Source organism: Adiantum capillus-veneris, chromosome 1, assembly GCF_014529385.1.
Source record: "Adiantum capillus-veneris isolate H3 chromosome 1, ASM1452938v2, whole genome shotgun sequence".
NCBI classification, from domain to species: domain Eukaryota; kingdom Viridiplantae; phylum Streptophyta; class Polypodiopsida; order Polypodiales; family Pteridaceae; genus Adiantum; species Adiantum capillus-veneris.
In genome coordinates, this window is record NC_140931.1 from 148,896,626 (window position 1) to 148,924,346 (window position 27,721).

The 27,721-nt window shown below is 44.6% G+C and overlaps 1 protein-coding gene across 2 annotated transcripts in view; it reads left to right on the top strand.

Moving 5' to 3' along the window:
• The first annotated feature begins 837 nt into the window (after window positions 1-837).
• Window positions 838-27,721, top strand: part of REP (Rab escort protein) — a 60,194-nt gene continuing 33,310 nt past the window's right edge. The window contains exons 1-8 of one of the 2 annotated variants that reach the window (XM_086521695.1): window positions 839-1,917; window positions 2,060-2,185; window positions 2,262-2,361; window positions 2,447-2,485; window positions 2,560-2,812; window positions 2,887-2,962; window positions 3,126-3,306; window positions 3,392-3,475. In XM_086521695.1, the coding sequence (XP_086377821.1) occupies window positions 902-1,917; window positions 2,060-2,185; window positions 2,262-2,361; window positions 2,447-2,485; window positions 2,560-2,812; window positions 2,887-2,962; window positions 3,126-3,306; window positions 3,392-3,475 (1,875 nt within the window). In that variant the 5' untranslated portion in view covers window positions 839-901. Of the gene's footprint in view, window positions 1,918-2,059; window positions 2,186-2,261; window positions 2,362-2,446; window positions 2,486-2,559; window positions 2,813-2,886; window positions 2,963-3,125; window positions 3,307-3,391; window positions 3,476-27,721 lie in introns of both variants that reach the window. The other variant, XM_086521703.1, reaches the window with a different exon arrangement.

Here is a 27,721-nt window from a genome sequence, read left to right on the forward strand (position 1 = left end):
ATGAGGAATTCAATGTACTCTTCATATTTCAAATCAGGAAAGTTCTGAAAAATTCCCCTCAAAATTACTATTTTTTTTCCTTAGGCGGCCTTCTATTGGCCCCTTTACCCTATTATGTGCTAACTCGTGAGAGAGAGATTGCGGGTGTGAAGGGTCTTCTTACGCAATGGTGGAGACTGGAAGGGATATATATATATATATATATAGATGAATGCGTGCTTGTGGAAGAGATTTGGTGTTATTTGTGTGCATCCTTGCTTCTTTTTCTCCTCGGATCCTTATCAACACTTTCGCCAAGCCACACCCTCCTCGCCCCCCTCAAGCGACCGTCCCCATACCAATGATGCCTCCATCCTCTACCTCGCGTTGGCTCAACAAGTTTGAACCGAAGCCCGTCCACTGTGTCTTTGGTAGCTTGGTCTCCTCGAAACAAATTAGGAGATCATAGTCAGCCTCGAATTTTGCCCAAGCATCCTTTTCCTAAGGATTACTTGCCCCAACCTCATCTATGGCAAGTTCTTAAAGTTCAATGAAAAGCTCCTTCATTGTGGCAAGGCTTGATTCTTCTTTGTCTCTTGGGCTCCCCAACTCAAAGTCCTCAATGACCTATCAGTAGGGGTTTTCTCAAACGTGGGGTTAGAACTCCACTAGCCTATCGAGGCACATCATTGCAAGAGTGCCAACTACCAATGCTTACTTATTTGTATGTGCACACACACATGAATGCATGTGTATGAGAGAGAGAGAGAGAGAGAGAGAGAGAGAGAGAGAGAGAGAGGATTTTTACATGCTACTAAATTTCTATGCAAAACAATTATATTTTTATGGGCAGGCCTCGTGATTGTTCCATTTGCCCCTAGAGTATCATGGTAAAGAAAACTCCGGCTTTTCTCTCTTTGCGATGGCGAACTTGATCGAGCCCTCTTCCTTCGATCTCATCGTGCTGGGCACGGGTCTCCCCCAGTGCATCGTCGCCGCTGCAGCTGCAATCAATGGGCACTCCGTTCTTCACTTAGACACCTGCGATTTCTATGGATCTCACTGGGCCTCTCTCCCTCTCCAAGATTTCTCAGATTGGTGCCATGCTGCCGGCAAGCTTCCCTTTCCTTCCTCCCTGCAGGTCCCTGCATCTCTTCCAATGTCTGGTTCACAAGGTGATGAGCTTCGTGATCATTGTAGCTCTTCAAGGATTGAAGCCCCAGGAGATTTGACTGTTGTTCAGAATGAAGCGACTTTGCTGCACGATACCCAAAACCTGTGTGGGGAGACGCAAGACGGGGCTTTGAGAGATGGTGCAGAGTCTTTAACAGCTGGAGAAGATAACAAGCTGACGCAGGGAGATTATCATGCTTACTCGTGTAATACCAAAGATGATTCTAGCTCAATGAGAAACTCGCTGTTGTCTGAGAATGCCAATACGCAAGAGCTTACCCCTAACCAATTTGGTTCTGACTTGTCCTCTTCAATGATGGAAGAGTTAGGACTCGAGCTTACGGTTGTAGATCAGAGCACTTCAATGTACCATAGTTTCAGTTTCTTGCATAGTTCTGCTGAAAGTTTGGCTCCTTCTCGAAGTTTTTATATAGACCTTGCAGGGCCAAAATTAGCATATTGTGCAGAATCATTAGTAGACCTGCTTATAAGTTGCGGAGCCAGTAATTACCTCGAATTTAAAAGCTTGGAAGCCAGTTTCATGTGGAGTACTAATGGATTATTGCCTGTGCCATCTTCTCGTGCTGATGTTTTCAAAGATAGGACAATGAATAATGCTGAGAAACGCCACTTGATGCGGTTTTTCAAGCTTGTAGTGGACCACACTTCGCCAAATGCAAATGCATCACAGATTAGCCAAGAGGAGCTTGAGTCTCCTTTTGTTGATTTCCTACAAGGCCGACAAATTCCGTCATCTGTTCAAGCGTACAAAAGCAGTACCTATTCTTGTCCTTTTCGGTCTTCATAAGTGCACTTGTTTGCATCCGAATCCCGGGCATGGAGGTTTTTTTTAGAAATGGGGTGACTGGTTGATAGAATACTTATTGGTTTTGTATGTCTTTTGCAGAATGATTCTATATGCAATAGCTTTGTCCGATGGCAAACAAGATGCAATTGAGAATGGTGGTAGCTCTATGATGAGCACCAGGAAGGGTGTGGAGAGCCTGGCTCTTTATCTTACTTCGGTGGGAAGGTAGGAACTTTGAAATGGCTGTACACTATCTCTGACAAATCAACATCATGTCATGCTGTTCAGTGTTTGTTGCAAGGTTTCCAAACTCTACAGGAGCCTTTTTGTATCCCTTGTATGGCCAGGGAGAGCTGCCTCAAGCCTTTAGCCGTAGTGCAGCTGTCAAAGGGGCCCTTTATGTGAGTTTTTACTTAGAATGACAACATTTGAATGCTTTTGAGTACTTTGATGATTAAAGAGTCTTTGTCACCTTTTGTGATGCAGGCACTTAAAATGCCCGTAAAATCACTACTAAAAGATAAGGTTGCAAAACATTTCAGGCCCAACTGGATGGTATTTCACATCAAGCAATAACAGAGGTTCCCTGTTGTTTGTAGGAAACTGGCAACTTCAAAGGGGTACAAATGTCAACAAATCAACTTATATTTAGTGGAAGACTTGTAGTGGGGCCCACAATGTGTTCAACACTGCGCAAGGGCTTTTCATCTGAGACTGCTTCAGAGAGTGGAGGGGGGCTTCCTAATTCTGAACACCATGAAGACAGTGCTAAAGTCGTTCGAGGCGTGTGTATAACCAACAAGTCCTTAAGTCCAGACTTGTGTACAATTATGGTCGTCTTTCCTCCACATTGTAAGAATAGTTGTCGCTGATCAGTTTTTTGGCAGCCATGTTCTTGTTGTTTTAACGCTTGTGATGAATGACAGCAATCACTCTGAAAGAGAATGGGGTCATTCGGGCTCTTCAGTTAGGAAGCAGCGTCTCTGTTTGTCCAGAAGGGAAGTAAGTGGCTTAACGTGTAACTACAAAATGCTTTTAATTGGTGACTGTTTCCTTTTTTAAGAAAAGGGTGACCAAAAATCTGGGTGCAATGCTACCTTAATATATTAGTTATACGCTTTCTCTTGCTTCCGTCCTTTTTCAAAAGCTCCATTTTTGTTTTCAGATTTATTGTACAACTCTCGATGGTGTGTTCAAATGAATTGGTTGGCGTAGAGGCACTACAGCAGGCTACAAAACTCCTGTTTCGGTTGCAAGACTCCAGTCATGTTGCAGAAGAGCAGCAGCCCACTTTGTTGTGGGCAGCTTTTTATGCACATGATGTGATTTATTCTCAGGGGTTCAAGGTAATAAATAAGTCTTAGGATTGTATTGGATATAGTAACAATGTTGCCTGTTCTGGTCTAACTGATTAGAGAATTTTCCTCGCAGTGGATATCAGCAGGTCATATTGCAGCTTTTGGCATGCCAGATGAAACCCTTCATTTTCAAACTGTTGTGGCTGCTGCAGAAAATGTACTCTCTCTCTCTCTCTCTCTCTCTCTATGTGTATATATATATATATATATATATATATATATATATATATATATATATATATATATATATATATATATATATATACACACAGAGAGATTGCAGGCACATGCATGCAGCCTGTTCGGTCGGTCTACTCGGAAATCTCTCTCAGAGATCAAGCTTTTGACAATTAGGGTTTTAGGCCCCTTGGCCGGTGCTCCATAAGTTCCTTAAGTTGTTGGGAACTAGGATTTGTAAAAATCGTTTCAACGTCCCTTTAATCTTTTTAGGCTGCCTGGCCAATCTTTATCTGTTCTTTAGGGTTCAACTTTCCTTGTCCATTCGGCAGTTGGGCATGCCACGTCATCACTTTGTGACATCCTGAGTCAATGAAGTTGTGGTCTCAACATGGGCCTTCATCTCCTAAAAGGGATGGTAGATCAAGCCAATTGTAGAGCCCTCCATGTCTGTGACTCGTAGAAGCACGGAACTTGGCTGCAGTGCGGAGGTCAAGCTCTCCACCTCTCCCAAAAAGTCTCGTTCAGAACTTGCCGCTGTATGTACCTGGTGGTCTACTCCTCAACATGATGCAAATCTCTCCACTTTGGGTCCACGCCTTTGTGAGATCCGAGGAGATGAAGACATCCTCCGTGGGTTAGATAAGATTCAGCAGGGAAAACTGTCATTAAGGAGCTATATAGAGAAGATTAAGAAGCTTACCTATATGAGCCGTCCTCTGAGAAAAGGATGCGAGCTTGGGTTTTGAGTGGGTTCAAGAGCAAGAAGTTAAGGGAGCAAGAAGTACCAGCTATGACCAAGAAATTTAATGGCTTAGTTCAGAGAGCCCTTAAGCAGGAACAACAGGCCAGGAAGGAGAAAGGCCAAAAAGCGAGACCAAGCTCAAGTTTCAGTGACTCCTCTTCAATAGAGACATCATCAACCTCCGGTTCATCTGACGATAAGCACTCTGAAAAAGAACCCAAAACCAGGAAGGAAGGATCCTGGACAAGTAAATTTGAGGAACTATCGGGACAAATATCTGATATCTCAAAGAGTAGATCCTTGTTGGGAAAGGTAGAAACCTGGTGTGTCATATGCAAATAAAAAGAGCACCGAAGGGATGAATGAGTTTAGCGTACTTATTGTAAAGCTTATGGCCATGTATTGAACAATTGTAAAATTAGGATACACCATTTTAAGGAAGGAAAGGACGTATCAGCTGTGACTCCTAAATATATAGCCAGTGGCTGGTGTTTCTTGCGAAAGAATGTCGCGATCTTGGTGGCATCTGACACAGTAGCCGCTATCCATGGCAACTTCCCAACATCCTCCATCAACAAATCAAGACGATGTGAAGCACATGGAGTCCAAACAATCGTGAGAAACTCGGTCTCCACCATGTCACCCATAGCCTTACAGTTTGAGGCATTGTTGGTTACTATGTGCACGACACTGCACACCAACCTCTAGAATAGCCTCTCGATTGTGCCTATAGATGAAGTCACTTGTAATACGATCCCTTGCCTTTCTTGCATCCACTCCACGTAGAAAGTACGTCCCAAGGCAAGACGACACAAGGATGTCAATGATGTGTCGTCTCCGAGTGTCACTCCAACCATCCAAAATAATAGTGCATCCAAATTGCTGCCACCCTATCCTGCCTTCACTTGCAACAACGCTTTATCAATCACTGCCTTTCCCCCATCAAGAGCCGTAGTACACATCTTGTTATACTCCAATTCCAAACCAAGAATTCGTCTGCCCAACCTTCGCTATGGCTCTGATCATCCTCTTCTGCTGCTCGGTTATCAAAACATGAAAAGAGATGTTGTACTCAATTAAAGTGCGAGCGATCTCCACCTCACCACCTTTTGGCACTCCTTCACCCAAGATAAAGAGGCCATTTGAGGAGGCAAGGTTGATTGCCTAAAGCACTTTTAGGTGTCATCCAAATCATCCTCCTCTACATCATTGACATGGGCCCTCTTTCTATTGGAAGAGGGTTGTTCTTGAATGTGTGTGGATGAACCACCCAAATCTCTCACAAGCGCATCGTGAAGCGCATCTTGTGTGTGTTGTGTACCTAGCACCTTATCGGAAGCGCCCATGGCTGGAAAGTCATCAGCAATCAACTGGTCCTTGATGTCTTTTGGAATCTTCTTGCACCCTCTACAATTATGGGTTGTGCCAATGCTTGTCAAGTGCGTTATGAAGCGAGAAATTGCTAGGTAACTTAAAGTACGCCGGAACCACTAGCAGATAGTGTCGGTGCTTTGCTTCATTCTTGGAGAATTCTTTAAAGAAAGTGCCCACAAAAGATTGATGCTCTTGGAAAATCCTATTCATCATTCGGTTGAAAGTTGCGGGAGCATTGGTAAGTCCAAAAGGCATCACCAAAAATTTGTATAAATCAAAGCTTGTCCAAAAGGTTGTCTTGTAGACACCTCCCGGAGCGATATCGATATGATGAAATCTGCTTTTCAAATCAATCCTACTGAAACAAGAGGATCCCTGAAGTCTGTCAAGAATATCATCTATCCTTGGAATTGGGATTTTTTTTTTTTTGATGGTGATTTTATTGAGAGCTCTATACTCAATGCACATTCTCCAAGATCCGTCTTTCTTTAGTATTTGTAGAACCGGAGAAAGTAAGGCAAAGTACTAGGCTGGATGAGACCCTTTTCAAGAAGGTCTTTCACTTGGTTCATGTTCTTCATTCTGGGCTCGGCTAACACGGTAAGGTGGCCGGTTCATTGGTGTGGTTCTAAGGATCAAATCAATAGTGTGGTCGTCGGGACGAGATGGAGGTAACTCCCCAGGTAGGCCTCCTGAGAAACAGTCAGCATGTGTATGCAGAAATTCTTGTCGTTCTTTGTCCAATTCAAAGATATTCGTTTGTTGTTCTTCATTCAATTCTTTCAAATAGATCGAGTAAACAAAAAGATTGGATTTCATCAATTTTGAAATGGCTGAAGTTGATACAATAGAAACGGACTCGCCCTTCAATTTTACATAAGTACATTTTTCTTGCCCTTCTCATTGGTCAAAGTCGCTTTCTTGGCCTGATAGTTGACCACGGCGTTGTTCTTATGGTACCAAGGGATTCCTAGGAGGACGTCTATCACGAGGACGTGGTAGCTGCTAACTATGTCACGAGGACGTGGCAATTGCTAACCTTAGTTGTTGGTTTCTTTCCAATGATTTTTGTTTTTATTTTTGAGACCCTCTTTTTGAAGTTGCAAATGGTCGGACATTGTATGGCCAATGTGAACGGTAGTTTCACCCGCAGACTGGAAGTTGGTCGGCACTAGAATTCGTTTAGTAAGAGGATGTCTAGGCTCAGTGCAAGATCATGTAGGTCCCCCCGTCGCACTTAGCAAGTTGGTGGATACTAGGAAGTGAACTCAATAAAGGCATAAAGTAAAGGTGGGATCACCAACAGAAAGTATTCGATAGTTGGGCCACATTGCACTTTTGGATGCGGTCCCAATGAGGATAGATTGTCAGATAACCAGTGGGAGCCCAACGGAAGCATCTCCTAAAAATTAGGTAGCTGCTATTTTGGGCCGTGAAATATGTTCGCGTCATTACTTTCGGAATGACAAGAACATTTTACAACTCTTTCGTGAAGTCAACTGGGCAACCGGTCGGGAGATTTTTAGGCAACAACCCCGAAACGGGAAAATGCGTGCAATCGTGCCAAGTGGCACATTTCTGTGCACTTTCCTCATTCAAGAGAAGGTAGCGCTGAATTTACAGCTGGGAGGCTCATTTTTGAGTTCGCTGTCTCACAGGTTAATAGCTATGGAGTGCTTCCTTTCCCCTCTATGTACAGTGTGGTGCTAGGAGTGATGCCCTGCACACTACACACTGCTCTCTCTCTCTCTCTCTCTCTCTCTCTCTCTCTCTCTCTCTCCCCTACGTGCAGTTATGTGATGCCTCACAAGAGGGCTTTTCATTTGACTGATGTACAATTGTGTGGGTTCATGCGCGATTGCGGAGGCAAGAGCCTCTTGCACAGGTACTGGATTAGCTAGTGGCTAATCCCCCGCAGGTACAGGTGAATTCGGAGAGGTTTCATGTGAGAAATCTCGTCTAATTCAAAGGGCAAGTAGCCCTACCGGTGCGGGAGCTCGAGGACTTGCTACGGATGCGACCGGCATGCGAAACGGAGCCCAAAACAAGGAATTACAGCCTGCTGTGTATTTTTGCAGGTTTAGGGTTTCAGCCCTAAACAGTCCCTAATACCCCCAAAAGGTTCAGGGACGTGAGGGGGACCGCTATAGAGGTGATTTGGCGCATTTTCAGGGCAGAAAACAGAGAATTCAGCGTGATGCAGATTCTCGCCAGGTTTTGCAAAGTGTCCGTATGCGTCGGGAAAGTCATCTATTGCGTGGGGATATTGACTGTGAAGTGTCCTAGTATAGTTATGTTGCCGAAATTGGGCCAGAACGGATGGATTTCAACCCGGATTATGCGGGATAGCTCGTAGGAAATCACAGGTTTTATTCCCTCTGCTAAACAATAAAGAAATACCGAAAGGGGCGCCAATTTTGGGGCCTACAGGTTGTCGGGTATGCTCGGAGCATTCTAGCTTCGAGCCGTGTGTGCTTAAGTGTTAATTCCTGTCGCAGGCTTCCTTTGCACGTTCTATCTGTGTGAGTCTAAACTAAAGAATTTCGGGTGAAAGCCAACGCCTACCGCCCTACGAGCCGATATCATGGTTCCGTTGACGGGACATCAATCACTTTTTCTTGAAAGAGTGAGCCTCGGTTGTTTTGGGTAAAGACAGAGTACAGGAACACGGGATTACACTATGGCCGACAAAGGGTTCCTCTTCGAAGGACAGACATGAAACTGCTATGGTGTTCGAGATTGGCAAGAGCTCACAGCCACGTCAGTCTGTACCTCCTGTTGATGTGAACGTCTCTCCCATAGTACAGGGCTTTATGACTGGGCAACTTGAGGATGATGCGTTCAGGACTCCGTTAGTTGCCGTGTTGAATGTCTTTTCGCAACTAGTGCAAAATCCAAGGTTTATGGAGTTCTTGCAAGCGCCACCAGTGCAACAGCAAAATAGGCAACCTACACCGCGTACAGAGCTTGTTGAGGCTCAAGCCCAAGTACATCATGCGACTCAGCAGGATAGGGAACACTCGCATGTTGTGGAGTCAGGGGCTCTAAAACAGGTTCCTCCCGTGCTTGAACAAGTGGCTAGAACGCCTATTCCACAGGTTATGCCAGTTCAGCCGCCACCTTTCAGAGCTCACATGCTGTCTTGAATGGACAGGGAACTGGATACCAGGCTATGCACCCAATTTTTCCACCACCCACGGTACATCTTGGGTATTTCGGGGGTGGATCAGTGTTCCAAAGTATGGCTGGTTATGCGCTTGGAAGTCAACCGTACATGCCATGAACAGTGTTTTGGGGTATGCAAGGCATGATGCCAAACCCCATGTATGGTAGTATCGGCATGCAGCAAGGTTTTCAGTGCAACCAGGGCCAATTTGGGGTGCCACAGGGTCATTTTGGCATGGCTGGTTTTTCGGGACAGCAGCCAGATATTGCACATGTGACGCAAAATGTTAATGGCCAAGATGTGCCCATCATGCCTACTACAGTGCCCATGTTGCAGACTATTCCTTATGACAATTTGGGGGCATTGGAGAAACCGAAAGCTTACAAAGAAGGTGTTGCAGTTGTAAAGTTCAGCACCTTTAGTGGCTTCGAGGATAAAGCAAAAGCTCTCACTTTCCTCCAGCAGTTTGATACAGCTTCTGCAGGAGGGAATTTTACAGAGGCTACTAAGGTTAGGAAAATTGCCACTTTCTTGAAGGACAATGCGCTTACATGGTGGACGATATTGTTAATGCAAGGACAGGCACCCGCCACTTGGGTTTACTTCAAGCAAATGTTGCATCTGCTTGGCTGTCAAATGAATTTGAAGCTTACGTCATGACAGATTGGCATCAGCTTACTTCGGCTACATGCAAGAGCTTGCTGGAGTACAATCGGAGGTTTTGTAAAGCGTTACTCTCAGTGACCTCCTACAGATTTGTGCCATTGACAGAGTAGATAGAGAAGTATTGTTGTGGGCTGCCTAAAGGGCTTCGTGATTACTGTACCAAGAACAAAGTGGCTACCCTCACTCAGCTTATGGAAGTTGCTAACATTGGTCTTGCCTTGTTGAAAGGAGAGGACAGTGGGTTTTTGAGCAACGAGAAAGGAGGGCAGCAAAAGAAAAATTCAGCGAAGAAGCCCTTTGTGAAAACGGCTCCTGAAGCGTCACAGGGGTCAGAAAAGGCCACCAAAGACGAGGATTCAGCCGGGACTTCTGGAGTGTAGGCAAAGAAACAGAAAAGGAAGCCTTTTGTGTGCAAGTAGCTCGAGGAAAAGAAGGTCCTAATGGCTGAAAATAAATGCTTTATATGTGAGCAGCCTGGTCACTTTGCTACCAATTGTCAACATAGGAAAAGTCAAGAGGATAAAGAAGACCAGAAAGGCAAGAAGCCTAAACCCACGGCAAGTTTGGTGCCAGATATGGTGGGTGATAGGCCTAGTACAGATGCCAGTGAGTTATGCAGAGCATGGAGTAAAGTTAGGGATCAGACGGCACTCATCTTCTTTGATCCAGGTGCCAAAGCAAACTTTATCTCACCTGAGTTAGCTATGAAGCTGGGCATCAGAGCTGAAGAGATTGGGTACACGGCAGAGGCAGGGTTGGCATGTCCTGGCCACTCAGAGTGTGTTATTCCCATTATTGGAAAGCTACGTTTGCATATCTAGTCATGTGGACACAGAAGAATTTTATATCATGCCATTGGAAGGGTGCGATGCGCTACTTGGAGTTCTGTGGGCTCTCTCTCTTTCTCCTTGCGTAGCAACTGCCAGCAATCTTCCGTAAAAAACATCGCAAAAAGCGGGTGTCCGTACAACATGCCACGTCAGTAGCCCCTGATCTTCGGCGTGAAATGGGGAGGCAGTATGGCAGTGCCACGTCAGCATTCCGGGACTGTTCCCATGCCAAAGAGAGGGTGTGTGTGTGTGTACTGGGCAGCCACGTCACGAGTTTGTGACATACCCCCCCTCTTGAAAGCATTGTAATTGCCCTCGATTACGCCTGCAAAACAAACAGAAGCCATAAACTGTCTTAGCATACATTGACTGTTAGTACCGACGCACTAGGAACACACATCTAGCACATGTATCAATCGACAGTCACATCACACGACATCAGAGGAGATCACATGACAAATCACATGACAAATCACATTCAACATTCATTCGGATCTAAGACCATGATTTATCGGCAACGTATTTAGCAATCGCATCTAGATCTAGTCGGGACCTCACAGATGCCCGATTGACTAATCCTTATTGTAACCATGTCTAACGAGATCTTTCAGACCAAAATGCTGCTATCATTTCGTCTATCAGTTCCTGCACTTAAAGGAGTCAAGAACAAATCAATATCATGTTATCGGGAATTCCAGTTTGTAAAGTCATATAGCAGAATACTGTCAGCTCACAGTAACCCTGAAACTCAAAGAGACATCAGTGACTTTAATATAAAAAATCGAGGCAATCTGTTGACAAAGGAGCGGAGCAACTCCCCTCTTGTGCATACCCGTTGCACCAGATTCCGCCCAAGCTGAGTTCGGGGTTCCATTTAGAATAGACTATGCTAATCCAAATGCTTCAAGGTAAAGATTCACAATCTGAGGAGTATCTGCTAGGTCCTCCTCCTCCATCCACTTCGCATCCAATGCGGGATAGTTTTTGAATTTAACCAAGAACCGCCCTAATCTTTCTGTCTTTATGTGCCAATATCTGTTCTTGAACAAGGATCTCCTTGTTTTCTTCCACTTCGGGTTGCTCATCAAGCTCCCCATCTTCGGGCACATCGCCTTTAAAAGGCTTCAAGAGACACACATGAAAAGCATTGTAAATTCTCCAAGTATCGGGCAGTTTCACTCTGAAGGGGACATCATTTATCTTTTCGAAAATAAGGAAAGGTAAGTAGTATTGCATACTAAGATTTGGAAAAAGCCTCTCCTGTGCCCATAGTACATTTTGAGACATTTTCAGCCATAGCCAGAAGTTTTTTGAAGCACATAAAAACTTCGGACTTCGCTTTAAGCAGATGCACCCATGCATGCCTAGAGTAATCATCAATGAAAGTCACGAAGTAAAGGTAATTTCCCAAGGACGGAGTTTGACTTGGTGCGCAATGGAAAGATAGATAGCCCTAGAATGATGGGCGTATATAAATGCATAGGGGAAAAAACCTCCTAGTGAGGGAAAAATGCCCCGGCAGTCCTAAGTGTGTTCACACACATCACTACCACATGTATATGGTAACAAAATCTGCCTATGTCCTATCTCGCCACTCTCGATCATCATGCCATTTTGATGACTAAATGGACTTGGATCATCATGAAACTTTACGGGAAGCTATATTAGGTATGAGCGGACAAGTCTACAAAGTCTGGCAATGATTTGACAAGGAACCAAAATCGCGATCTATCATGAACTAGGTCATGAAAATTGCAACATAACAGCCACAAACACGTCGCCCCCCTTTTTCTTTCTCAGGCGTGCCTTCTCAAAACGTAAGAGCACCCAATCGTTCTCCTTCAATTTCAAATCGTGACGATGGCGATCTGCTGCCTTTTTCTGCCTTTCTTGAGATTTCTGCAAAGCCTCGCGAACCTTGGCAAAAGCCGTATCCAAGTCACGCGTGTACTCATCGCCTTCAAAAATCTTATCTTGCGTGCTTAGGAAGGGTGGAACCTTCGTAGCAACTATAATAATCTCAAATGGCGCCTTCCCCGTCGAAGAGTGTATCGTGTTATTGTAGGCAAAGTCCACCAAAGGTAAATACTTTTTCCATTGAGTCTTCTGATCCGAGATGCAAGACTTCAATAAATCTAGTACCACTGAATTGGCAATCTCAGATTGCCCGTTAGTCTGCGGGTGGAAAGATGACGAGAACAGCAACTGCGTGCCGATGTTCTCCCAAATAGCCTTCCAAAACAAACTCGTGAATCTAGGGTCCCTGTCGGAGAACAGTCGCGCTAAGTGATCCGGCTTGATTGTTTTCTTTATTGAAATGAAATGAGCTTGCTTGCTAAATGTGTCAATAACAGTCCAGATACCATCGTGACCACTATGTGTTCTCGAGATATCAAAAATGAAATCCATTGCAATACTTTTCCAGGGGCGGGTGGCTATGTGTATAGGCTGTAACAATCCCTGTGCTTTATGCTTGTCGAACTTGACCTTCTGGCATACCAAGCAACTGCGTACAAAATCATCCACATCCTTCTTGAGTCCCGGCCAAAAGAAGTATCTCTCTACACCTTTCAAGGTGGTAGCAATGCTGCGGTGACCCGTAAAAAGTGGACAATGACATTCGGTTAAAATCTTTTTCCTCAACGGCTGTGTAACGCACAATATGGTTTTCCTCATCCAGTAGCCATCCCGAATGGAATATCCCGCTACTATCTCCCCATTCCGTATCCGAGTGAAAATATATGCAAAATTTGTATTTGTGGCATACTGATCACTCATATCCTCGAAGCTCCTATGATGAGTCGTGGAAATAGCCAGAATCAACGGCTTTCGAGACAAAGCATCTGCCACCAAATTTTTCTGTCCTTGCACATGGACAATCTGGAAGTGAAACTGTGACAAGACGTTCGCCCACCGCATTTGCTTTTCCAATAGCTGCTTCTGTGACAAGAAGTAGCGTAAACTCTGATGGTCTGGGAAGACAGTAAAATCCGCTCCGAGTAGGTAATGTCGCCACTGAGTAAGAGCATGGATAACCGCCAAAGGCTCTTTCTTATAAATCTATGCTGTCAATTACGGCCTTGAGAAGAGTCGGCTCTCGTAGGCAATGACATGGCCTTCTTGCATTAAGACCGCATCCAGACTGCGACCACAAGCATCACAATATACTTCGAATGACTTCTGCAAATCCGGCAAAGTCAAAACTGGTCCTGTAGTCAATTTCTCTTTCAATGTCTTAAAGGCAGTCACCTCTATGGGTCCCCACGAGAAAGGGACTCCTTTCTGTGTCATGTGACACATCCATCCCTATGTGTCCGTGGACAAGCTACAGCATGACCAGGTTTCAGTTGAGTCAAGTCAGTCTAGAGTAGGAAGTGATTTGGCACTTTTGTGAGTGTTCACAGACTGTGCATGTCCAAACATGCATATCCTCTGGTTGCACACAACATGCTCATCATCATTATCATCAGAATCCATCAGGAGTAGTTTCCAGTGCATAAAACCTGTTTTTCCTATTTTTGTCATTTTTCACTGTAAGGTGCAGCGGAATGAATGTTTGAACTTTGCTCAAGATGAGTGCTCCGAACTGTGCTCAAGGTTCCTTTTGTTCTTATGGAAGGTAGAGCCTTCTGTTCTTAATGAGAGAGTGCAATGATCATAACAAAGTGAATGGACACTGTGCGTGCAAGTGTATGAGACTGAGAGATAGAGAGAGAAGAGAATACGACTCCAGAGACGTTGTAAAACCCTCCTCCGAAGGCCCCACTCTCGTCGCCGAGAGTGGTCTACTTATGATTGCACAAACTGGTACAAACTGAGTGCATGTGAATGATGCAAGTCTAGACTATGACGACGACGACGACGACGAGGCCGACACTAGGGCTGAAAACTGAAGGTCTTTACCTATTAGGTGCAGCGGAATGAATGTTTGCGCTTTGCTCAAGATGAGTGCTCCGAACTGTGCTCAATGTTCCTTTTATTCTTATGGAAGGGAGAGCCTTCCGTTCTTAATGAGAGAGTGCAATAGACACAAACAAAGTGAATGGACAATGTGCGTGAAAGTGTATGAGACTGAGAGATAGAGATAGAGATAGAGAGAGAAGAGAGATACGACACTAGAGACGTAAAACCTTCCTCCGAATGCCCCACTCTCGTCGGCGAGAGTGGTCTACTTATGATTTCACAAACTGGTACAAACTGAATGCATGTGACTGATGCAAGTCTAGGCTAGATCGATGACGACGACGGAGATGGCGAGACCGATCTAAGGGCTGAAATTTGCTATCTTTCTACTGCTGTCCAAAAACGCTATGGGCTGAAATCTGCGGTTAGTCCAAAAACGCTGATTTTGGGGGCTGTTTCTGTGGATCTTTGCCGTTGAAATTGTGTAGGTTTAGGGCTGAAAACTGAGGTTCTTAAGGGCTGAATCTGCTGGTCTTTCCGGGCTGAATCTGCTACTTTCTTAAGGCTGAATTTGCTGGTCTTCTAGGGCTGAGTCTGCAAACGCAAGGATATGCAAAAACGCTAGGGGAGTAGCTCTGCAAAAACGCTAGCTTGCTGAACTTCTACTGGCGACGAATGCTGATGCAAAACGCTAGGCAAGGGAAGGTACCGTGGCTTGTGTCTGATGAAAACCGCCAAGGCTGATGCACTTCAAAAACGCTAGGTGACTGATGTACTCCAGAAACGCTAGGTGGTTGATGGTCTTTGCTTGGAGGAAATCCACCAAGTTCTTGTTGGAGAAGTTGCTTGCTGAGCTTGGCTCCTGTTGCCTCTTCTGCCTAATAGTGCTAGTCTAAGTTTGCTTATATATAAACTTACTCAATTTGCCCTACCTACTTTCCAACAAAAGTCACTTAAAAATAATAAGGGAAAAATGTCAAAAATAGGGAAAATAGGTTAAATGCACTGGAAAATTCCCCTGAAGGATTCTGATGGATTCTGATGAGAATGCTTATGATCATGCTGTGTGCAACCAGAGGATATGCATCTACACTAGGTGACTGGGCATGCACGGTCTACAAATAGACTCACAAAAGTGCCAGATCACTCCTAATCTAGACTGACTGGACTGACTGAAGCTTGATCATGCTGTAGCTTGTCCACGGACACATAGGGTTGGATGTGTCACGTGACATCCCCTCCTTTTCAAAGTGAGGTATTGGTACCAAACTGTATGGCGTCGAGGGAGCTCGCCAATAGCATCCGGAATCCTGGAAAGGACTCTTCGCCGGCCTACGCTGAGGTGTGGGTCGTGCGACACTTGAACTTCATAAAGGTCTGCAACGCTTGCTTCTTTGGGCCGTGCCGAAAGCGACACAAAGTCTTCTGTGTCTCCTTCGATGCTTCAACTTCGTCTAAAGTCATGCTTCTTCCTTCTTCAAGAATCTCCATGGCTGAAAATTCCTGAAACCACTTCCAACACAAAACCATGAACATACCTATTCCATGTAAAGTGAGTGGAAAAAATCTTGTCTTCTCTAAAGACTTTGTATGCGATGTAGATGAACATAGAGACGGAGTGACAAACCGTTCACCACACACACGCAAACAATGAGATCGAATCTTTCTCTTATGATGTAGATTAATCCACTGTGGCAAAACACAATGGAAATGACCATGCTTGGTGCTCATACTTTCATGATCTCTTTCTACAAATGTGTCATGCCAAGGAAGAGACATGGAATGTGACATCCTTGAATGCATACTTTTCAGCTTTTCATGAACAATCCGCATACATTCGTGCTCATTCATGAGTGAAACGTGCTCAACATACAATATGTCATGCCTAGTAAAAGGGATCACATAAAGATACTGACTAAAATACAGGAAACGATCACGAATGAAACACTCGAACAATGTGTGCCTATGAATCATGCGAACACATAATACTTCCTGTAAGGGCTCTTTGGACCTAGGCTCGAGAGCCAATATCTGTTCTTCGGGATCTATCGAATCTTCTTCTGGGGGATTTGTGGACCTTGAATCGAAAGCCAAGATCAATTCTTCGTGATTGATCGAATCTGTAACGATGTTAGCTTTGCTAGCAAAAGCATCCACTAACACATCATCCTTGTGAACAATTACATCATCTTCATGTAAGTCATCATGCTTGTGAGAAATCACGTCTTGATCATGCAAATCATCATGCTCATCATTATCATTCAAATCATCATGCTTATCATTGTCATTCAAATCATCATGCTTCTCACAATCATGCAAATCCTGTGTGTCATGCTTTGGAGAAGAAGAGATTGAGGGAGTCTCCTTTTCCTGAACCTCTTACATCTGTGCCTGAGCTTGAGAAAAGAGTCGCAAGAACTCTTTCATGTGTTGGTCGCTCTTTCCTTTGACGGCGGCTGCCATTCTTTCTTGGTGTCTGCGCTCCATTTATGCTTTTCTTTCTGCTCTTTTGCGTTCCATTTCTGCCATTTCTGCATGTCTTGCTTCGCGTTCTAACTTCCTTTCCATAAACATCTGATCCAAAGCCTCCATAGGAGTTAGTGCAATCCTTGACGTAGATGGGGAAGGGTAAGAAAAACCTCCTGGTGAAGAAAATTCTTCTTCACCTGTAACAAACTGCTGACGTGTCAAAGCCTAAAGAATGGAGCCAACTTACAGATGCCGGCCGAGGGGCCTAAACCCTAAGAAGAACAAGCAAGAGAAGAAGTGTCACATAGTGATGACGTGGTTGCTTAAGTGCAAAAAACCCTAACCCTAATTTCTGCCAGAAACCCTAATTGCTGAAACCCTAATTCTGGAAACCCTAATTTCAGAAACCCTAACTGCTGAAACCCTAATTCTGAAAACCCTAACCCTAAAACCTGCAAACCCTAATTCTGCAAACCCTAACCCTAAAACCTGCAAACCCTAATTCTGGAAACCCTAACCCTAAAACTGCAACAGCGTGGTTGATTTCCGAAAAATCGCTAGCATGATGATGTGGCAAGTTGTACGGATTTCCGTGATTTACGCTTGTAGCTTTTGGCTTTGCTTTTGGACCAAAAGCTTTTGAGTTTTAAAAGCTTTTTACTATAACTGCTTTTTAGGCCAAGGGCCTTTAAATATGAGGCTAGGGCTCATTCTCTGGCATGCTTCCTGGAGAAAGTGCAGAGTCTGGAGTACCGGCTTGTACTTTGATGATGCAATATAAAGAAATACCGAAAGGCACGCCAAGGTTTGGGGCCAGTACTCTCTGGGGTGGAATTCCGCCACTCCATGTCGCGTGTCGTCTCTCTCTCTCTTTCGGTTCAGTTGTTATTGAAGTGCTAAAAGTTTGTTGAGTTTGTTCTTTTCTATTGGCACATGGTGCCCGCCTTGTGACAGTGGTATCAGAGCATTAGTCGTGTGCTTTTCTAAAAGCATACCGGTCCTACAAAAGAGAAGACAGATTTTATTTGAGGGATCTTCGCTCTCCAGCACGAACTTATTAGCCACTCCCACCCTTACTTCATCGCGCATCGGAAGCGCTCCCATCTTCACCGTAGTGTCTTACAGGGCATAAGCCAATTAAGATCACTTGCAAGAGAAGGATCCAGATTTGTTTCAAGTCACTGTTTTTTTTCTCAGAACCAGTGTCATGCAGATGTTGATGTCTACGGCTACCAAGCAGCATACTCCAAGTACTTGGCAAGCTTTCAAGAAAATATTTGCCCGAAGTTATATGGTTTCTGACATCTTCCTTCGGAGTGCAACTTCTAGCAGAGTGGGGTATCCTGAAATGCTTGCCATGGAAACCCTAGCAGATTATAAGTTGAAGTTTCTCGACATCTCCCAGTAGATGTCTCTTCACGAGCAGATGAACTTGGAGACCGAGTGCGATTGCTATCTTGGGACTACCATCGCCGCCAAAGAAACACTGTTTGTCCAAGAGCTGATGGACCATGCTGTGCTCGGTTACGACCTTATGGAAGAAACCTAACCCTAATTTTTGGTGTAGGTTTCAGGATGGAAAGTCAGTCGACTTTTCGAGCTCGACTGATGTCGAGATTGCTTTTTAAGTTTGAGTTCTGTTTGAGCTTGTTTAGTGATCCTGTTTGGAATTTGTTTGAAATGGATGGTATCTGTTTTGAACCTGTTTTGGTGCCGATTTGAATTGTTTGACTCTGGTTTGATACTGGTTTCAATGACTGGTGATTTTACTCCCGGGTGGAGAAGTGATAAATACTGTTTTGGTATTGTTTAAACCTCGGAACGACGCAGGCCGATGCCTGGGGAGCGTTTGGTTGTATGCTTGTAAAATAATTGTTGTTGTGACTCCCGGCCCGGACCTGGATGGTTATGCGGGAGGAGTATTAAGAAGTCTGAGCAGTGGTTACTCTCAGCACCTCCAAACGACGCAAGCTGCGGTCTGGGGGGCGTTTGGTTGTCAAAGGCCTCTATATCTCCCGACCCGGACCTTTTTAGGTTATGCGGGAGGAGTGATGAGGGAGTCATTGAATATCTCCCGGCCCGGACCTTGTTAGGTTATGCGGGAGGAGTGTTCATCGGCGGCTTTATGTTCTATGTCTTGTAACATGCATATGTGAGCATTTGTGTTGCATTGTGATGTGCCAACCACTGAATATTCCTAATTGGATGAGATTGCCTGGGTATGTAATTTTAGTGCATCAAGACACCCGAGGAAGATCAATACGGTCTGGGTGTGATGGCTAATTTTACTATTCCGGAATATCAAGAGTTCCGATCTGGACGAAAGGAGAAGCTAACTCCTTGATCAAAACAGCCGATAGGAGCAGCTAACTCCTTGATCAAAAGAGCAGAAAGGAGAAGCTAACTCCTTAATAAAAAGAGCAAATTGATTGTCCCTTGGAAATTTTTGAGCTAACTTGAGTTGTTTTGCAGGTATGTTGTAATCGCGGACGATTACTCTCTTTGAAGAAGGGGAGATGTAACAAACTGCTGACGTGTCAAAGCCTAAAGAATGGAGCCAACTTACAGATGCTGGCCGAGGGGCCTAAATCCTAAGAAGAACAAGCAAGAGAAGAAGTGTCACATAGTGATGACGTGGTTGTCCGAGTGCAAAAAATCCTAACCCTAATTTCTGCCAGAAACCCTAATTGCTGAAACCCTAATTTTGAAATCCTAATTCGAGAAACCCTAACTGCTGAAACCCTAATTTTAAAAACCTTAACCCTAAAACTTGCAAACCCTAATTCTGCAAACCCTAACCCTAAAACCTGCAAATCCTAATTCTGGAAACCCTAACCCTAAAACTGCAACAGCGTTGTTGATTTTCGAAAATTGCGCTGGCATGATGACGTGGCAGGTTGTACGGATTTCTGTGATTTACGCTTGCAGCTTTTGGCTTTGCGTTTGGACCAAAAGCTTTTGAGTTTTAAAAGCTTTTTACTATAACTGCCTTTTAGGCCAAGGGCCTTTAAATATGAGGCTAGGGCTCATTCTCTGGCATGCTTCCTGGAGAAGGTGTAGAGTCTGGAGTACCGGCTTGTACTTTGATGATGCAATATAAAGAAATACCGAAAGGGGCGCCAAGGTTTGGGGCCAATACTCTCTGGGGTGGAATTCCGCCACTCCGTGTCGCGTGTCGTCTCTCTCTCTCTCTCTCTTTCAGTTCAGTTGTTATTGAAGTGCTAAAAGTTTGTTCAGTTTGTTCTTTTCTATTGGCACGTTGTGCCCGCCTTGTGACATCACCTCTCTCATGCTCATCACCTCCAAGCGAAGTATCCATTCCGCTTCGAGTGATGACCATTCTGAAGTCGTGGGTTCTTGTGGTCTTGGGTTCTTAAGTTCAGGAGGAACTCGGGTTCTTGGGTTCTTGAGGGTTTTCTTTCGCCGGCAAACCGTGTTTGAGAAGGATCTTCTCTTCACCCGAGTTCTGCTCTTTTCTGCGGGCGCACACCTTGGCGGCCTTGCGCTCACACCAAGGTTGCTTTTTCCCACCTCACGTCGATTGGCCGGCCGCTAACTGCACGGTCTGCTCTCAATGAGTGAAAAGAGGCACAAGGGGAGGCTGGACAAGCCCTTCTTTCCTGGAATTCCTGTCACTCTTCAAAAACACGATTAGGAATCGACACGCCCAAGTGAACTTGGGTTCGTGCGACCGCAACAAGCAAAAATAAAATAAAATTTCTTGTAATTCTTGTGGTTCTTTTCTTGAGTGATACAGAACACTGCCAAAGCTCTGTTACCAATGTTAGGTGCAGCGGAATGAATGTTTGCGCTTTGCTCAAGATGAGTGCTCCAAACTGTGCTCAAGGTTCCTTTTATTCTTATGGAAGGGAGAGCCTTCCGTTCTTAATGAGAGAGTGCAATAGACACACACAAAGTGAATGGACAATGTGCGGGAAAGTGTATGAGACTGAGAGATAGAGATAGAGATACGACACCAGAGACGACGTAAAACCCTCCTCCGACGGCCCCACTCTCGTCGGCGAGAGTGGTCTACTTATGATTTCACAAACTGGTACAAACTGAATGCATGTGACTGATGCAAGTCTAGGCTAGATCGATGACGACGACGGAGATGGCGAGACCGATCTAAGGGCTGAAATTTGCTATCTTTCTACTGCTGTCCAAAAACGCTATGGGCTGAAATCTGCGGTTAGTCTAAAAACGCTGATTTTGGGGGTTGTTTCTGTGGGTCTTTGTCGCTGAAATTCTGCAGGTTTAGGGCTGAAAACTGAGGTTCTTAAGGGCTGAATCTGCTGGTCTTTCCGGGCTGAATCTGCTACTTTCTTAAGGCTGAATTTGCTGGTCTTCTAGGGCTGAATCTGCAAACGCAAGGATATGCAAAAACGCTAGGGGAGCAGCTCTGCAAAAACACTAGCTTGCTGAACTTCTGCTGGTGACGAATGCTGATGCAAAACGCTAGGCAAGAGAAGGTACTGTGGCTTGTGTCTGATGAAAACCGCCAAGGCTGATGCACTCCAGAAACGCCAGGTGACTAATGCACTCCAGAAACGCTAGGTGGTTGATGGTCTTTGCTTGGAGGAAATCCACCAAGTTCTTGTTGGAGAAGTTGTTTGCTGAGCTTGGCTCCTGTTGCCTCTTCTGCCTAATAGTGCTAGTCTAGGTTTGCTTATATACAAACTTACTCAATTTGCTCTACCTACTTTCCAACAAAAGTCACTTAAAAATAATAAGTGAAAAATGTCAAAAATAGGGAAAATAGGCTAAATGCACTGGAAAATTCCCCTGAAGGATTCTGATGGGAATGCTTATGATCATGTTGTGTGCAACCAAAGGAATGCATCTACACTAAGTGACTGGGCATGCACGGTCTACGAATAGACACACAAAAGTGCCAGATCACTTCTAATCTAGACTAACTGGACTGACTGAACCCTGATCATGCTGTAGCTTGTCCACAGACACATAGGGTTGGATGTGTCACGTGACATTATCTGTTGTCCAAAAACGCTAATGGGTTGAAATCTGTTGCAAATCCAAAACGTTGGTTTTGGGGCTGATTTCTGCTGATCTTTGTTGTTGAAAATCTGTAGGTCTTAGGGCTGAAAACTGATGTTCTTTAGGCCTGAAACTGATGGTCTTTACGGGCTGAAACTACCGGTCTTTGTCTGCTAAAAATGGCGGGTCTTATCTGCTGAAAACGCTAGGCGAGAAGTGGGCGATGATGGAGATCTGGAAACGCCACTGATGGGGGTGTGTGGGCAATGATCATCATGATGAAAGACGCGAAGGGGCTGATGTTTGTGGCGATGGATACTGCTGAAAACACCAATGTCTGGAAGCTAGGCAATGATGTCCAAAAACGCTAGGCTTGCTTGTTGGAGAAAACGCTAGGTTGATGAATCTTCTTGCTTGGAGGGAAATCCACCAAGGGGTTCTTGCTTGAGAAGTTGCCTATTGAGCTTGGCTCCTGCTGCCTCTTCTGCCAATTAGTGCTAGTCTAGGTTTGCTTATATACAAACTTACTCAATTTGCCTACCTACTTTCCAACAAAAGTCACTTAAAAATAATAAGTGAAAAATGTCAAAAATAGGTAAAATAGGCTAAATGCACTGGAGGATTTCCCTGAAGGATTCTGATGGATTCTGATGGGAATGCTTTTGATCATGCTGTGTGCAACGAGAGGATATGCATCTACACTAAGTGTCTGGGCATGCACTGTCTGCGAACAGACTCACAAAAGTGCCAGATCACTTCCTATTCTAGACTGAGTGGACTGACTGAACCCTTCGTGTAGCTTGTCCACGGACACAGGGTTGGATGTGTCACGTGACATCCCCTCCTTTTCAAAGTGAGGTACTGGTACCGAACTGTATGGCGTCGAGGGAGATTGCCAATAGCATCCGCAATCCTGGAAGGGACTCTTCCCAGATCCACTCTGATGTGTGGGTCGTGCGGTACTTGAACTTCATAAAGGTCGTCAACGCTTGCTTCTTTGGGCCGCGCCGAAAGCGACAAAGTCTTGTGTGGCTCCTTCGATGCTTCAACTTCGTCTAGAGTCCTGCTTCTTCTGTCTTCAAGAATCTCCACGGTTGAAAATTCCTGAAACCACTTCCAACACAAACCCACATACCCATTCCATGTAAAGTGATTGGAAAAAATCGCGTCTTTCTAAAAGACTGTGCATGCAATGCAGATGAACCAATAGACGGAGTGCTAACCGTTCACCACACACACGCAAACAATGAGATTTAATCTTGTCTTGCGGATCTAAATCAATCAACTGTGGTGATTCACAATGGAAATGCCCATGCTTGGTGCTCATACTTTCATGTGCTCTTTCTACAACTGTGTCATGCCAAGGAAAAGACATGGAATGTGATTTCCTTACATACATACTTTTCAGCTTTTCATGAACAATCCGCATACATCCGTGCTCATTCATGAGAGAAACGTGCTCAACATACAATATGTCATGCCTAGGAAAAGGGATCACATAAAGCCACCGACTAAAATACAAGAAGCGATCACGAATGAAACACTCGAACAATGCGTGCGTTTGAATCATGCGAACACAATTGTCTTGTGGGTGACTACCATGGGTCTATACCTTGCACTGTCTTTCAAGGGTGAATCTGGGCTTATCCTAGATTCATCTAGGTATATACTTCCTGTGAGGGTTCTTTGGACCTAGGCTTGAGAGCCAAGATCGGTTCTTCTTGAAGGGGTGCTTTGGACCTAGGCTCGAGAGCCAAGATCAATCCTTCGTGATTGATCGAATCTGCAACGAGGTTAGCTTCGCTAGAAAAAGCATCAACTAACTCATCATCCTTGTGAACAATCACGTCATCTTCATGCAAATCATCATGCTTGTGAGAAATCACATCTTGATCATGCGAATCATCATGCTCATCATTATCATTCAAATCATCATGCTTCTCATAATCATGCAAGTCCTGTGTGTCATGCTTTGGAGAAGAAGAGACTGAGAGAGTCTCCTTTTCCCAAATCTCTTGCATGCGTGCCTGAACTTGAGAAAAGAGTCGCAAGAATTCTTTCATGTGTTGGTCGCTCTTTTCTTTGATGGCTTTGTTCTCGCGATCAAATTCTGCTTGTCGTTCTTTGGCTTCCAAGCGTGCTTGCTCGTGCTCATGCGCTATGTATGGCTGCTGTAACAGACTTGGACACTCCAAGTCAAGAATCAACCGCGACAACACCAAATAACCACTTCAAAACAATTCACAGATCACAATAGATTTGCACTGGCCCGGCGGAGTTCCGTGCCTAGAGATATTGGTCCCAAAGACTGGCGCCCCTTTCGGTATTTCTTTTTATATTAATCAATCATCAAAGCACAAGAGAGCGGTTAGGGTTTCACTCTCAGACTCTTCGTCCAGATGCTCTGAGAAGTGAGGCCCTCACCACTAATTTAAAGGTTACAAGGGATGCCCAAAAGCAGAGCCCCAAAAGCTTCAAATCAAAAGCAATTGCTCTCTCTCTCACAGAGAGTCAAAACATGAAAGCAAAAGCATTCTCTCTCTCTTTCTCATTTAAGTAGAGAAAAAACGAAATTTGTGTCGCTCATCATTTTCCTTTTTAAAAAATAAAAAATAAAAATTAAATAATAAAAAATAATCCGCCTCCGCGATTTTCGGAAATTAGGGTTTCTTGCAGAAATTAGGGTTTGCAAGAATTTTAGGGTTTCTGGCAGAAATTAGGGTTTCTGCTGTCTCTTGAACCCTGTTAAGGGTGATGTGCATGATGATGGGGAGCCTGATGAGCAACCCAAAGTGGAAGAAAACGAGGAGATCCTTGTTCCTGAACAGATTTTGGCACATAATGATACGAAGAAAGGTAAAGTCCGAAGGCAGTTCTTGGTTAAGTTCAAGAACTTTCCTGCATTTGATGCGAAGTGGATGGAGGAGGAGGACCTAGCAGATACTCCTCGGATTGTGAAACTTTACCTCGATGTTTTGGTTTAGCATAGTCTACTCCAAACGGAACCCAGAATTCAGCTTGGTCGGAGATATGGTGCAGTGGGATGCACAAGAGGGGAGTCACTCCACTCCTTTGTCAACAGATGCCTCGATTTTGATACTAAAGTCACTGATGTCTCTTTGAGTTTCAGGGATACTGAGAGCTGGCAGTATTCTGCTGGATGACTTTATGAAATGGAATTCCTGATTATGATACTGATTTGTTCTTGACTTCTTGTGAGTGTAGGAACTGGTAGACGAAATGACTACAACATTTTGGTCTACTTGATCTCGAATAGACATGGTTGCAATAGGGGTTAGTCAATCGGACATCAATGAGGTCCCGATTGGACCTAGATGTGATTGCTAGCTACATTGCCGATAAATCATGGTCTAAGATCCGAATGAATGTTGAATGTCATGTGATGTCCTGTGATGTCTGGTGATGTCATCTGATGTCGTGTGATGTGACTGTCGATTTTGTACATGTGCTAGATGTGTGTTCCTAGTACGTAGGTACTAACTGTCAGTGTCTGCTAAGATAGTTTATGGCTTTTGTCGGTTTTGCAGGCGTAATCGTGGTCGATTACAATGCTTTCAAGAGGGGGGCATGTCACAAAGTGATGACGTGGCGGACAACAGAAACCCTAATTTCTGCCAGAAACCCTAAAATTCCTGCAAACCCTAATTTCTGCAAGAAACCCTAATTTCCGAAAATCGCGGAGGCGGATTTTTTTTTTTAAAAATTATTTTTATTTTTTATTTTTTAAAAAGGAAAATGATGAGCGACGCAAATTTCGCTTTTTCTCTACTTAAATGAGAAAGAGAGAGAGAATGCTTTTGCTTTCATGTTTTGACTCTTTGTGAGAGAGAGAGCAATTGCTTTTGATTTGAAGCTTTTGGGGCTCTGCTTTTGGGCATCCCTTGTAACCTTTAAATTAGTGGTGAGGGCCTCACTTCTCAGAGCATCTGGACGCAGAGTCTGAGAGTGAAACCCTAACCGCTCTCTTGTGCTTTGATGATTGATTAATATAAAAAGAAATACCGAAAGGGGCGCCAGTCTTTGGGGCCAATATCTCTAGGCACGGAACTCCGCCGGGCCAGTGCAAATCTATTGTGATCTGTGAATTGTTTTGAAGTGGTTATTTGGTGCTGTCGCGGTTGATTCTTGACTTGGAGTGTCCAAGTCTGTTACAGCTGCCATTCTTTCTTAGTGTTTGCGCTCCATTTTTGCTTTTCTTTCTGCTCTGCTTTCTGCGTGTCTGCGATCCAATGTTAGGTGCAGCGGAATGAATGTTTGCGCTTTGCTCAAATGAGTGCTCCGAACTGTGCTCAAGGTTCCTTTTGTTCTTATGGAAGGTAGAGCCTTCCGTTCTTAATGAGAGAGTGCAATGATCATAACAAAGTGAATGGACACTGTGCGTGCAAGTGTATGAGACTGAGAGATAGAGAGAGAAGAGAATACGACACCAGAGACGTTGTAAAACCCTCCTCCGAAGGCCCCACTCTCGTCGGCGAGAGTGGTCTACTTATGATTGCACAAACTGGTACAAACTGAATGCATGTGAATGATGCAAGTCTAGACCATGTCGACGACGACGACGATGATGACGAGGCCGACACTAGGGCTGAAAACGGAAGGTCTTCATCTGCTGTCAAAAAACGCTAATGGGCTGAAATCTGTTGCAAATCCAAAACGCTGGTTTTGAGGCTGATTTCTGCTGATCTTTGTCGCTGAAAATCTGCAGGTCTTAGGGCTGAAAACTGATGTTCTTTAGGGCTGAAACTGATGGTCTTTTCGGGCTGAAACTACCGGTCTTTGTCTGCTGAAAATGGCGGGTCTTATCCGCTGAAAACGCTAGGCAAGAAGTGGGCGATGATGGAGATCTGGAAACGCCACTGATGGGTGTGTGTGGGCAATGATCATCATGATGAAAAACGCCAAGGGGCTGATGTATGTGGCGATGGATACTGCTGAAAACGCCCGTGTGTGGAAGCTAGGCGATGATGTCCAAAAACGCTAGGCTTGCTTGTTGGAGAAAACGCTAGGTTGATGGATCTTCTTGCTTGGAGGGAAATCCACCAAGGGGTTCTTGCTTGAGAAGTTGCCTGTTGAGCTTGGCTCCTGCTGCCTCTTCTGCCAATTAGTGCTAGTCTAGGTTTGTTTATATACAAACTTACTCAATTTGCCCTACCTACTTTCCAACAAAAGTCAATTAAAAATAATAAGTGGAAAATGTCAAAAATAGGTAAAATAGGCTAAATGCACTGGAAAATTCCCCTGAAGGATTCTGATGGATTTTGATGGGAATGCTTATGATCATGCCGTGTGCAACCAGAGGATATGCATCTGCACTAAGTGTCTGGGCATGCACGGTCTGCAAACAGACTCACAAAAGTGCGAGATCACTTCCTATTCTGGACTGACTGGATTGACTGAACCCTTGTCGTGCTGTAGCTTGTCTACGGACACATAGGGTTGGATGTGTCACGTGACATTCACTTATTATTTTTAAGTGAATTTTGTTGGAAAGTATGTAGGGCAATTTTGCTAAGTTGTATAAATAGAAATCTAGCGCTAGCACTTTCTGCCAGAAGAGGCAGCATGAGCACAAGCTCAACAGGCAACTTCTCAGCAGAACCCAAGAGGCCTAGCGTTTTTGCATCACTACAGCAAAGCTAGCGTTTTTTGGACCAGAACCAGAATCAGCCAGCGTTTTTGCATCTGCATCAACCCAGCGACAGCAGGACCAAGATCAACCTTAGCGTTTTTGGTTTGCAGCACAACCTCAGTGTTTTTGCAGATCATCGCGACAGAATCAGTCATATGACCAGCGTTTTCAGTTTTCAGCCTTTAGACATCGCAAAACAACCCCCGAACCTCGCAGATCTCACCTTCCTGCAATAGATCCTCGCCGCACGGTCAGATCCGGCGCAGTTTGCAGATTCATCCCGGAAACCGCAGATTTCAGCTTCTGAGTTTTCAGCGCGTTGTCGTTGCATCGTCGTCATCGCCGTCGTCACCGACATAGAGTCACAATTCAGCAGATAAAGATTTGCAGGTTTCAGCCCTTAGTGTTTCAGATTTCAGCCTGTC